Raw genomic sequence first — 13823 nt, 5'->3', positions numbered from 1 at the left:
CTATGATCAGCTCTAATCCTGCCATCTCCACCGTTCTCATTACACAAGTATAAAACATATAATACTGGTAGATACAGCAAGACTGAGCACAAGACCTTCACAGCCATCTACACATCATAGGGGAGATCTCCTGACACCTTCTCTACATCTACCTGATGATCCTGAGGAACATTGGGATCTTCTTGGTTACAGTCCTGTGGAAGAAGAGGACGGGGACATCTCTCTGGTGTTGTCCTCTTACTGGATAGATCTGGAGGAAACACATACAATGACTGAATTCATTCTCTTCATACAGATAATTATAGGCCGTGTGTATTTAGTCCTGTCTATTACCTGGAGATGTGAGGGGCTGGGGAACCTCAATTATGACGTTCTTGTACAGATCTCTGTGTCCTTCTAAATACTCCCACTCCTCCATGGAGAAATAGACAGCGACATCCTGACACCTTATAGGAACCTGACACATACAATGATACCGTCATCCCCCGATCCCTTCATAGTGTTACTGTATAATGTCCCAGCATTCCCAGCAGTGTCACCTCTCCAGTCAGCAGCTCAATCATCTTGTAGATGAGTTCTAGGATCTTCTGGTCATTGATGTCCTCACGGATCAGGGGGTGAGGTGGAGTCCCTGTGATTGGGCTCAGGGGTCTTCCACATCCCTCAGACACAGGGTCCTGACAGCGATCACTAGAGCTCTTCTTCACCACTGTGTAATCCTGGTTATGGAGAAACACATTAATAAATCTCACTACAGACATTCCCAGAGTCCTCACCTCTCCAGTTCTGTCCATCTGTTATTCCCATAGATAAGAGGTGTAGTTAATACATTTATTTCCCTACGCGTTTCAAAGTTAAAAACTTCTTCCTCAGGGGATGATATATAGGTACATATCATCCCCTGAGGAAGAAGTTTTTAACTTTGAAACGCGTAGGGAAATAAATGTATTAACTACACAACTTGTGAGGAGTGATGGTCTGGTAGCGCACGTTTAATCCATAAAAATTCCTTCCTTGAATCTGAAGATTTATGGCCACGGCGTGGTCATTTGGATGTGCAGCAAGCTGACCTTGTTCCTTTATGCCTGTTACTCTCCTGCAGAGGGTGAGTATAAACCATTGACTTATATCTGTGTTTTCTCGGGTAAGACCCTATTGCGCTCTTTTTCTTTCAGTTTCTACTATTCCCATAGATAAGAATGATGTAATGTGACGTCATCAGAATCTCTCACCTCTCCAGTGAGACGGAAGAGGATGTCTAGGGTGAGGTGTAACATCCTCTCCGCCATCTTGCCTCTATCCATATCCATCCTTGATGGGTAAATCAGGAAAATTCTCTTTTGTAGAAGATCTTCACTGAGAGGATCCGATATTGTAGAGACCTGAATGAGAAGAAGATGATCCGATGTAACATCATAAGAATCCTGTGTAATAATACACTTACTGGAGATAATAAGGGAAACATATGAGGAGATTTATTATTTTACAGGGTTTAGTTTTCCTCCCTGACATCTACTAATAAAACCTATATATTTAGGCCACAGACAACAAGCAGTTTCCTCCTCGGAGTCGGCAGCTGAACACGTTCCTCATAGACTCATCTTCCATAACGCTAATTCTCGTCTCATTACCGACACTGGAATCGGCATTAGCAATACTGCAGGAGATATTCATTACACGCGACATGAGAAATAACTCCTTCATGATGAGGACGACATCTTCATCTTCTACTACGGCTCTAGAGACAGATGTGGCCAGAGTCGGTCACTGCCTCCATCCCCACCGGCCGTCTATGTGAAGGTTTCCCGTCTTCCCCGCACTGGAATCTTCTATCCCGTTAGATCTCAGCTCTGAGTCACACACAGAAGTTTGAGGCTTTTAGAAAAGATTTTTTGTTTCCACAAACACAACGGACAGAAATGATCTGATCCCAAAGTCTCCATGTACAGTGATTTATGGGGATTATTTCTGGCCTTAGGCTTTCCTACATTACAAGAAAAACTCCAGAAAAAGCCGATATTAAAATGTTTCTAAAGAAAAATTGGCTCCGACAATTCTTGGAAGAAGAAAAAAATATGCAAAAAGCAGAAGACACATTGTATAATTTTTAAAATGTTAAACATTTATTAAAAAGAAATGAATCTTTTTGGGCCTCAGAACATAGATGTACACCGCAGGGACGGCACAGGTGAGGCTTCAACAAAAACCCTGACTGTTTAACCACTTGCTGCTGTGAAAAGCAAACATGACATCTAAGAAGGTGTGACAGAGTTTGGCTGAATGTCCCCCGCCTCCAAGTACTCGATAGTATGGGGCGGCCTAGTTACTCCGATACTTACATGCCTAATAATGGTGTCTGGGCTGCAATGTATGAAGGTCTATTAGGCCGGGCCAGAGGCAGCGTCCAATAAGTTACCTTATAACGCCCCCATACACATTACACTAAGGTTACATGAAAGCACTGATTTCGGGGGGTTTGGCCGACCATATAATGTATTTGGGGGCCTCCCGACAGATGATGTCAGGGCAGAGAAGGAACTGACATCCTGAATTTCAGAGGATAATCCGTTTGTTCTTCCTGTAGATAATCCTCCTCTAGAGGAGTCTGGAGGCGACTCTCTCATACAGACCACAGGAAAGCTGGAATATTTGTGTGTATGGGGGAGTCGGGAGAGATAGCCGTCTGCCAAATGCCCGTTCAGCCAACTCTGATCTCATGTGTATGGGGCCGTTAGTATTACACTGACAGGCAGTGATGATACACGGCACTACAGTAGTACAGGGCATCACCGGAGCCATCAGAGGCTTGTATGATGTATGATCGCACTGATCAGAGGGGTTTAAAAAAGATTTAAAGTGGAAAAAATATCTCAGTTTCAGCAACCGGAAATATCCATCACTATATGGAAAGCAGAGTCACTGCACAATGTTAGTTACGTCACGTCCATAACTACTTTATTATACTCTATTATCCTGTACACAGTGGAGTAGATAGAAATCACAGATCCCACAGCAATAGCTGGAATTGGACCCTCCAACGTAAAGAAAAAAAAAATCTATCTATTTACACTGTTCAAAAAAATAAAGGGAACACTTAAACAACAGAATATAACTCCAAGTAAATCAAACTTCTGTGAAATCAAACTGTCCACTTAGGAAGCAACACTGATTGACAATCAACTTCACATGCTGTTGTGCAAATGGAATAGACAACAGATGGAAATTATTGGCAATTATCAAGACACCCTCAATAAAGGAGTGGTTCTGCAGGTGGGGACCACAGACCACATCTCAGTACCAATGCTTCTGGCTGATGTTTTGGTCACTTTTGAATGTTGGCTGTGCTTTCACACTCGTGGTAGCATGAGACGGACTCTACAACCCACACAAGTGGCTCAGGTAGTGCAGCTCATCCAGGATGGCACATCAATGCGAGCTGTGGCAAGAAGGTTTACTGTGTCTGTCAGCGTAGTGTCCAGAGGCTGAAGGTACTACCAGGAGACATGGAGGGGGCTGTAGGAGGGCAAAAACCCAGCAGCAGGACCGCTACCTCCACCTTTGTGCAAGGAGGAACAAGAGGAGCACTGCCAGAGACCTGCAAAATGACCTCCAGCAGGCCACAAATATTCATGTGTCTGCACAAAAGGTTAAAAACTGACTCCATGAGGATGGTCTGAGGTCACGACATCCACAGACGGGGTTGTGCTCACAGCCGAACACCGTACAGGACGCTTGGCATTTGCCACAGAACACCGGGATTGGCAAATTTGCCACTGGCACCCTGTGCTCTTCACAGATGGAAGCAGGTTCACACTGAGCACATGTGACAGACGTGACAGACTCTGGAGACGCCGTGGAGAGCGATCTGCTGCCTGCAACATCCTTCAGCATGACCGGTTTGGCAGTGGTCAGTAATGGTGCGGGGTGGCATTTCTTTGGAGGCCGCACGATGTTGGGCTGTGAGCACAACCCCCATGGAGACACAATTGTGCCTTTACCTGGAGATAAATTCCCAGTGGGGGCAATTTCCAAAATGCAATAACTTAAGTGGGGAATTCAGCTCTTTTCACACTTAAGGGATCTGTATATGGAGTCTACAAACTACAGTGGGGAAATAAGGATTTGTTATGCTGACAATTTTGGGGCTAAAGTCACATTTTTGTGAGGAAAAAAGTAAAATTGTCATTTTTTCCTTCCACATTGCTTAAATTCCTGTCACACTATCCGAATTCAGATATTGTCCTGTCAGAAAGGAGAACACAGGGAACGAAAGGGTTAATAGGACTCACAGGAGGAACCGGCCCAGAAAGCAGAAGATCCAGGAGTGTCTGCCACATATATGACTGCTCTGTGTGCACAGGACCTGTGATGAGGTCACAGGAAGGGAGGAGTCAGGGGTCACATGATCAGGGGCCTCAGTATGTGCAGGACTCAGTGTGCTGGAGCGCTCCCGATAATCAGCTGCTGTGTGATAGTCACAGCACCTGCATGGAGAGCGACACATGCAGCTGATTATCGGGAGCGCTCCAGGGATCTGGGGTCCCGATGCAGCTATTCAGTAAGTGATATTAGCCAATAACTTCTCCGTCGATATTTGCACCAGCGGGATGAAGCATTGACAGCGGCATGTAAAAGTGTGGGAGCCCCGGGTCAAAATGACTGTTATTGTGAGCAGTAGTAAGATGAAGATGAAATGATCTCTAAAAGTCCGAACCTCTAACATCACACATGGCCTTTGTATTTTAGGCAAAAAAAATAATTATAAAATATATATATAGACATTTTTTACAATTTCATAGTTGCAAAAAGGAAAAAAGGGCGATGCAAAACTTTGGGCACCCTTGGAAATTTGTGTACCGAGATAATTTTGACCAAGATTTCACACCTTAATTAGCTTGTTAGGGTTATGGTGAGATCACATGGAGTCCAGGAGCTACAGTCTGAGGAAAGGGCTAAAAACCTTTCACTAGACCCCTGTACAGCTGTATAATGAGGCCCAGGCTTTATAGTGAAGGGACAGGAGGGAGGGCCTGTTCCCAGGAGCTACAGACCGAGGAAAGGGCTAAAAAGCCTTCACTACACCCCTGTACAGCTGTATAATGAGGCCCAGGCTTTATAGTGAAGGGACAGGAGTGAGGGCCTGATCCCAGGAGCTACAGTCTGAGGAAAGGGCTAAAAAGCCTTCACTACACCCCTGTACAGCTGTATAATGAGGCCCAGGCTTTACAGTGATGGGACAGGAGTGAGGGCCTGTGCCCAGGAGCTACAGACTGAGGGAAGAACCAAAAAGCCTTCACTAGACCCCTGTACAGCTGTATAATGAGGCCCAGGCTTTATAGTGAAGGGACAGGAGTGAGGGCCTGATCCCAGGAGCTACAGTCTGAGGAAAGGGCTAAAAAGCCTTCACTAGACCCCTGTACAGCTGTATATTGAGGCCCAGGCTTTATAGTGAAGGGACAGGAGTGAGGGCCTGTGCACAGGAGCTACAGTCTGAGGAAAGGGCTAAAAAGCCTTCACTAGACCCCTGTACAGCTGTATAATGAGGCTCAGGCTTTATAGTGATGGGACAGGAGTGAGGGCCTGATCCCAGGAGCTACAGTCTGAGGAAAGGGCTAAAAAGCCTTCACTACACCCCTGTACAGCTGTATAATGAGGCCCAGGCTTTACAGTGATGGGACAGGAGTGAGGGCCTGTGCCCAGGAGCTACAGACTGAGGGAAGAACCAAAAAGCCTTCACTAGACCCCTGTACAGCTGTATAATGAGGCCCAGGCTTTATAGTGAAGGGACAGGAGTGAGGGCCTGATCCCAGGAGCTACAGTCTGAGTAAAGGGCTAAAAAGCCTTCACTAGACCCCTGTACAGCTGTATATTGAGGCCCAGGCTTTATAGTGAAGGGACAGGAGTGAGGGCCTGTGCACAGGAGCTACAGTCTGAGGAAAGGGCTAAAAAGCCTTCACTAGACCCCTGTACAGCTGTATAATGAGGCTCAGGCTTTATAGTGATGGGACAGGAGTGAGGGCCTGTGCCCAGGAGCTACAGTCTGAGGGAAGAACCAAAAAGCCTTCACTAGACCCCTGTACAGCTGTATAATGAGGCCCAGGCTTTATAGTGAAGGGACAGGAGTGAGGGCCTGATCCCAGGAGCTACAGTCTGAGGAAAGGGCTAAAAAGCCTTCACTAGACCCCTGTACAGCTGTATATTGAGGCCCAGGCTTTATAGTGAAGGGACAGGAGTGAGGGCCTGTGCACAGGAGCTACAGTCTGAGGAAAGGGCTAAAAAGCCTTCACTAGACCCCTGTACAGCTGTATAATGAGGCTCAGGCTTTATAGTGAAGGGACAGGAGTGAGGGCCTGATCCCAGGAGCTACAGTCTGAGGAAAGGGCTAAAAAGCCTTCACTAGACCCCTGTACAGCTGTATATTGAGGCCCAGGCTTTATAGTGAAGGGACAGGAGTGAGGGCCTGTGCACAGGAGCTACAGTCTGAGGAAAGGGATAAAAAGCCTTCACTAGACCCCTGTACAGCTGTATAATGAGGCCCAGGCTTTATAGTGAAGGGACAGGAGTGAGGGCCTGATCCCAGGAGCTACAGTCTGAGGAAAGGGCTAAAAAGCCTTCACTAGACCCCTGTACAGCTGTATAATGAGGCCCAGGCTTTATAGTGAAGGGACAGGAGTGAGGGCCTGTGCACAGGAGCTACAGTCTGAGGAAAGGGCTAAAAAGCCTTCACTAGACCCCTGTACAGCTGTATATTGAGGCCCAGGCTTTATAGTGAAGGGACAGGAGTGAGGGCCTGTGCACAGGAGCTACAGTCTGAGGAAAGGGCTAAAAAGCCTTCACTAGACCCCTGTACAGCTGTATAATGAGGCCCAGGCTTTATAGTGAAGGGACAGGAGGGAGAAAAGTGGGGAAAGGAGCAAGAAGAGCCGGACTGCCCATCACTAACCTGCAGAGCCGCACTCCACATATATGGCTGCTCTGTGCGCACAGGACCTGTGATGAGGTCACAGGAGGGGAGGAGTCAGGGGTCACATGATCAGGGGCCTCAGTGTGTGCAGGACTCTGCTGTGCTGGTTGTCATGGTGCTGGATGAGGGGAAGTTTCTGTGTGGGGTCAGTTGGCGTTTACAGGGTGGCTGTAGCAGAGCCGCGTGTGTACGAGGTGTACGGAGCGGAGCCGTGTGTGTGCGAGGTGTACGGAGCGGAGCCGCGTGTGTACGAGGTGTACGGAGCGGAGCCGCGTGTGTACGAGGCGTACGGAGCAAAGCCGCGTGTGTACGAGGCGTACGGAGCGGAGCCGCGTGTGTACGAGGCGTACGGAGCGGAGCCGCGTGTGTACGAGGCGTACGGAGCGGAGCCGCGTGTGTACGAGGAGTACGGAGCGGAGCCGCGTGTGTACGAGGCGTACGGAGCGGAGCCGCGTGTGTACGGGGCGTACGGAGCGGAGCCGCGTGTGTACGGGGTGTACGGAGAGGAGCCGCGTGTGTACGGGGTGTACGGAGCGGAGCCGTGTGTGTACGGGGTGTACGGAGCGGAGCTGTGTGTGTACGGGGTGTACGGAGAGGAGCCGTGTGTGTACGAGGTGTACGGAGCCGTGTGTGTGCGAGGTGTACGGAGCGGAGCCGTGTGTGTACGAGGTGTACGGAGCGGAGCCGTGTGTGTACGGGGTGTACGGAGCGGAGCCGTGTGTGTACGAGGTGTGCGGAGCGGAGCCGTGTGTGTACGAGGCGTACGGAGCGGAGCCGCGTGTGTACGAGGCGTACGGAGCGGAGCCGCGTGTGTACGAGGCGTACGGAGCGGAGCCGCGTGTGTACGAGGAGTACGGAGCGGAGCCGCGTGTGTACGGGGCGTACGGAGCGGAGCCGCGTGTGTACGGGGCGTACGGAGAGGAGCCGCGTGTGTACGGGGCGTACGGAGAGGAGCCGCGTGTGTACGGGGCGTACGGAGAGGAGCCGCGTGTGTACGGGGCGTACGGAGCGGAGCCGCGTGTGTACGGGGTGTACGGAGCGGAGCCGTGTGTGTACGGGGTGTACGGAGAGGAGCCGTGTGTGTGCGAGGTGTACGGAGCGGAGCCGTGTGTGTACGAGGTGTACGGAGCGGAGCCGTGTGTGTACGGGGTGTACGGAGCGGAGCCGCGTGTGTACGAGGTGTACGGAGCGGAGCCGTGTGTGTATGAGGTGTACGGAGCGGAGCCCTGTGTGTACGGAGGGGAGCCGTGTGTGTACGAGGTGTACGGAGCTGAGCCGTGTGTGTACGAGGTGTACGGAGCTGAGCCGCGTGTGTACGAGGTGTACGGAGCTGAGCCGCGTGTGTACGAGGTGTACGGAGCTGAGCCGCGTGTGTACGAGGTGTACGGAGCTGAGCCGCGTGTGTACGAGGTGTACGGAGCGGAGCCGCGTGTGTACGAGGCGTACGGAGCGGAGCCGCGTGTGTACGAGGCGTACGGAGCGGAGCCGCGTGTGTACGAGGCGTACGGAGCGGAGCCGTGTGTGTACGAAGTGCGCGGAGTGGAGCCACGCGTATACAAGGTATATGGAGTGGAGCCGCACGTGTACGAGGTGTATGGAGCGAAGCTGAGTGTGTGTGAGGTGTACGGAGCAGAAGGGTTTACAGGGTGGATGTAGCAGAGCCGCGTGTGTACGAGGTGTACGGAGCAGAGCCGTGTGTGCGCGTGGTGTACTAAGTAGAGCTGCGTGTGTTCGAGGTGTACGGAGCAGAGCCGTGTGTGCACGTGGTGTACTAAGTAGAGCTGCGTGTGTTCGAGGTGTACGGAGCGGAGCCATGTGTGTACAGTGCAGAGCCGTGTGTCTGCAAAGTGTACGGAGCAGAGCCGCATGTGTACAAGGTGTACAGAGCAGAGGCATGTGTGTACGGAGCGGAGCCGCGTGTGTACAAGTTGTACTGAGCGGAGCTGTGTGTGTACGGAGAGGAGCCGCGTGTGTACGAGGTGTACGGAGCGGAGGCTCGTATGTAAAAGTATGCAGAGCCCTATGCGTATGAGGGGTATGGAGCAGAGCCCTGTGTGTACGGAGCAGAACCGTGTGTAAACGAGGTGTACGTAGTGATATAGAAGGGTTAATGGTTTGCCTTTATATCCCTTTAACTGCCTTTAATTCTTCAATTGCCTTTTGCCTTTCATTGCTATGTTTTTTTATTCTGATGACACAGCAGACTATTAGTCTCTGCTTCAAGGATACTATACGTGTTACTATATATGTTCTCAATAGTCAGCAACAACATGTTCTGGGTACATGGTAAACAAAGTATGACCCTGGGATAATCGGTGGAGGCCACATGAGCTCCATAGAATTACATATTGTTGTTAATGGTATAAAGTATTGCCTTGTGTTTCATTACGTCAGATAAAGTGATTTGCCCACGACCCGTGTGTGCAGTCTCCTTTGTCTCCAAGTGCTTGTAAATTAAGGGTGTAAACTCCTAATTTGGCCTTACTGGTGATCTAGCATACCCGACTCTGGGTCAGACCGACAACAGCTATAACAGTTTTGGTGCCCAACGTGGGGTCGTGGAAACCAGACTATTTGGAATCCGTATCTGGAAGTTTCCTGGGAGATTGGAACTGCAAAATCTAGCAGCTGCAAAGTGAGAAATTTTACTCTTACGCTGTTTGCATTTGCGATCTCTCTCTCTGGGTCTCTACATATCTCTGGGTAAGACTGTACAACATGGTTCAAAAGAACCCACATCACCAGTGAGCAGTGAGTATGTCCGTATGAGAGTGGAATAATAGAGTAATAAGATAATAATTGTCATCTGTATTATCTGTCAATCTGTTCTGGCAATATACTAATGTACTAACTGGTTGTGTACTGTGTAGCACAGAGCTGGGATACTTCGTGCAGTAATGATTTTGGATTGGCAGTAAATCATATGAGGCTGAAATTTTTATAGGGCTGTGGTTTTTGTTTTTTGTGGCTTTTGTTGTTTAAGAAGTTGGCTTTGGTGTTCTCAAAGTGTCAGTGGCCACTGCTGTAGTTTCATAAGGTGCTAATTTTAAAGTGCAAAATAGGCAGGCTGTGTGAATCCTTGTATGTATGTATGTCTATGAGAACCTCTGAATGAGCACGCATGAATGAGTCATCACTATTCTGTGAAGATTGCAGAGGAGTTCTAGGGGTACTGAGTCAAGGAGCAGAGCCCTACAGAATTTTTTCATGGACTCCTAATATTGTTACCTTTCCAGTTCTCATGCAAGGTCCAGGATGGGTACGTTACAGATATTTCAATCTACATCTGATATTGAATGAATTGCGTAATGATCTAGCTCGTGTTATATGTGGTATGACATTGGAGAGTTTTCTGGAAGTATTTGGCCAGAAAAGGGCAAGGCGTGGTTACTCACATTATACAGTTATTTGCCCCTACAGTGAAGTCCAGTGGTCACCAGAGATTAATGAGGGTTTTGCAGAGATTGATTTTGATTAACTCTAAAGAACTGCTGCATTCTGTTACTGTGTGAAGGACACTACATTTCTAAAATTCTGATGGGAAGGGTAAAGTAAGCTGCCACGCGATGGATGGCTTGTGTGATTCTCCTCTCCTATCTATGCTGAGTGTCTAATGGGAGGTGGCATGGAGCTGTGCTAAAAATTCTCTGTATTTCTATCCTTCGTGAGGTACGCGCTGAGAGATCTGTGGTTTGTTTAAAGCAACAGTACTGCACAAGAAAAAAGGGGAGAAAAGGAACTGTGCCTATTTTAGGGAAATTTGTGAAAGATTGTTTGACCTTCAGTGTGATTGAAAGATTGGTAAAAGATTCACCTGCTTCAAGTTGAGTGATTGATACATAGCTAATTGTGGATCAACAAAGGAGGTAGCCAACTGTATGGCTGATAAAGTAGGTTAGAGGCCTATCACACCTGGCCCTTCTTACTTTAGTCAGCAGGTTTTTTGTTGTGGGTGAGAGGCAAGGGCAAGGAGCCTTCTGGCTACACCTTGGCAGGCTCACTCTGACTTCCTATGTGTGGCCTGTAAGACAAGGTCCAGACACACTAGAAGGGCATTTCAGAACAGAGGTGAGCTGTCTAAGTTGGAGCAGCCTTCCCACATTCCATGGAGCTGGGCTGGAAGGAAAAAGGTCTATTCCTATTCTAGCCAGCTGATCTAACGGGTGAGAGGCAGAGAGCCTAGTCATTACATCCTGTAGGTCTACCGGGTGAGAGGCAAGGAGCCTTCCCGCTACACCTTGGCAGGCTCGCTCTGACTTGCTACATGTGGCCTGTAAGACAAGGTCCAAGCACACTAGAGGGGCATTTCAGAATAAAGGTGAGCTGTCAGGAGGAAAAGTTGAAGCCATGGACAACTTTTTCTGTGTACAGCCGGTGCCCCCAATGGGATCCAAGACAGCTATGCAGATTGTAAAAGATAGAGAAGGAAAGGAAGCAGTGAAAGCTGTGGGACCAATATTGAAAAAGGCAAAAATGCCAGAGTGTGGATGTTTGGATGTACAGAAATGTCACAGTTTCAGAGAGGAAAATAGGGGTTGGATACAAGACAAAAGGAAAGAACAACAAGTGAATAAATGGTGTTGTGTGGCAGAGGAAATACAACAGTATGGAAGTAAAGAGACTACAGTGGGACGTATTATGACTGTTTTGATGCACAAAAATCTATGACTGCTAGCGCCCCACCTCTGCATAATCAGAGATCGAGACAAGACAGTTGGACTTGTAAATACTGTGGTCAGCCAAGCTTAGACTGGAGAAACACTTGTATGACCTGTGCTGCAACCCAACCTAAGCAAATTGCACTAAATCCTGTCCAGACAAGATCATATGTAGTGACAGAGGAAGCTGACTCACGAGTGGGAGCATTGACTTTTGGGGAAGAAGCTAGCAGTGGTCCTGAGGGAGAGGAAGCTGGGGAACAGCATGTCACCCCCACCAATAATCCAGTCACCTCCATGACCAGACCCATCACCAGTGAAACATCCACATCGAGACCCAGAAGGGTGACTAGAATAAGACAGATACAGGAGTATTATCCCTTTAGCCCCTCTGACCAGCTGGCTTTGAAAAAGCAGTTGCCTAACCCTGAAAACCAACCTTTCCCATTTTATAGACAAATAAAGGAAATACAGCAGGCATATAAGTGTACCTGGGCAGACCTAGAGAGCTTGGTGAGTTCAAAGGCAGGTGACGTACTAGGACACATAATGAAGACACATACAGATGTGGCAAAGGCTCAAGCTTGGGGCATGGATGATAAAACTGCACGGTCTGGGGAGACATACCGTGAATCACTAAAACAATAGGCTATAGTGAAACAATCAGAGAAGTCTGTACTCCTGACTGACGTGACACAGCAAAAAGAAGAGAGCATAGAGATGTACTTTGGACGGTTACAGCTAAAATGGGCAGACATGGGGTACAGTCCCATAAACCCACTCGATGTTAAAATACTGGTAAATGCATTCATTGACGGTATGAGCAAAGGCTTACGAGACGCAGTACAGACAGCCAGACGTGAATGGAGAAATGTAGATCCAAAAGAACTCCTGAAGGTGGCTAAAGGAGTTGAAAAAACAAGGACAATAAGACGACCTGTCATGTATACTGGAGCGCAAGGAAAACAGTGGAGACATAGTAAGGGAACTAAGGACATAGAAACAGTGAGGTGCTGGAATTGTGGTGAGAATGGGCACTATGCCAACCATTGCAAAAACCCAATAAAGGAGAGTAAGCAGACCAATCTTCCACCTCCTCCACATACAGACTAGGAAACTGGCAACCCAGTGACAAATGTGTGCCCTGTTCTTGTCCCCTCTGGACCTGGTCCTGCCTTGATGACCACCATAACAATGCCAGGAGGGAAAGATGCAGAATTTTTGATTGACACTGGGGCAGCCGGGACTGTGGTACACAGAGATTTGATAATGCCAGACATGATTACTAATGAGATTGTGGAATGTGGGGGTATAGGGGCAAATGACAGAAGCCCCTATGACTAAAAAAATAAGACTAAAATTACGAGATAGCCAAGAGGTGCCAGACACTGTTTGGGCAAGGGGAAAAACTGATGTGGGTTAGCTGCCCATTCCCCCTGTCATGATTAAATTGAAAAAAGGAACCACTCCTCCTTGTTTAAAGCAATACCCCTTGAGCCTAGCCAAATCAATGGCCCTGAGCAGAGATATTGAAGAGTATGTTAAGGCAGGAGTTCTGGTGCAAAGATCTTCCCCCTGCAACACCCCTTTGTATCCCATTAAGAAAAAAGGACCAAGGGGTTCCCCTGACACTTATAGGATGGTTCATGACTATTAATGATGTTACAGAGAGTGTGAGACCTCAATTGTCCCTGATCCACACGCATTACTGTCACAGATCCCATCAACGTCAACATGTTTCACAGTCATTGATTTGGCAAATGCATTTTTCTCTGTACCCCTGCACCCTGACTTTTTTCCTTTACTCATGAAGGTATACAATATTGTTGGACAGTCCTCCCACAAGGAGGAAAGAACTCCCCTACCATCTATTCCACAGAAATGGCAGGGGTCCTTGAGCAATGGCAACCACCTCATCCACAGATAGTACTTTTACAGTACATGGATGACCTTTTGCTCTGCTGCCCGGATCAGATGTCCTGCAAGGAAGCTACAGTTTCCTTGCTATGTTTTTTAGCAGAAAATGGTTGCAAGATCTCACGTGACAAATTACAGTATTGCAAACAAAAGGTGACATTTTTGGGACATTGTATTGCCGAAGGTACGAGACACTTGACTGAAGACAGGAAACAGGCAATCTAAAATATCCCTCTACCCAGGTTGCATCAGAATCTACGCACCTTCCTAGGCTTGGTGACCTA

The 13823-nt window shown here is 48.2% G+C and overlaps 2 protein-coding genes across 3 annotated transcripts in view; one reads left to right on the top strand and one right to left on the bottom strand.

The window, feature by feature from the left end:
• Positions 1-7052, bottom strand: part of LOC141094114 (uncharacterized) — a 51630-nt gene extending 44578 nt beyond the window's left edge. The window contains exons 1-5 of one of the 2 annotated variants that reach the window (XM_073579846.1): positions 6944-7052; positions 1233-1382; positions 540-719; positions 334-457; positions 153-250 (exon numbers count right to left, since the gene is read on the bottom strand). In XM_073579846.1, the coding sequence (XP_073435947.1) occupies positions 153-250; positions 334-457; positions 540-719; positions 1233-1382; positions 6944-6964 (573 nt within the window). In that variant the 5' untranslated portion in view covers positions 6965-7052. Of the gene's footprint in view, positions 1-152; positions 251-333; positions 458-539; positions 720-1232; positions 1383-1487; positions 1785-6943 lie in introns of those variants that run through there. The other variant, XM_073579847.1, reaches the window with a different exon arrangement.
• LOC141094128 (uncharacterized) overlaps positions 1-13823 on the top strand; it is a 254798-nt gene that overhangs the window by 224115 nt on the left and 16860 nt on the right. The window lies entirely within an intron of this gene.

Source organism: Dendrobates tinctorius, unplaced genomic scaffold, assembly GCF_039654945.1.
Source record: "Dendrobates tinctorius isolate UK_male_01 unplaced genomic scaffold, ASM3965494v1 ptg000063l, whole genome shotgun sequence".
In the NCBI taxonomy this organism is placed as follows: Eukaryota; Metazoa; Chordata; class Amphibia; order Anura; family Dendrobatidae; genus Dendrobates; species Dendrobates tinctorius.
Note: the sequence above shows the minus strand (reverse complement) of the source record. Positions and strands in the feature narration are given on the sequence as shown.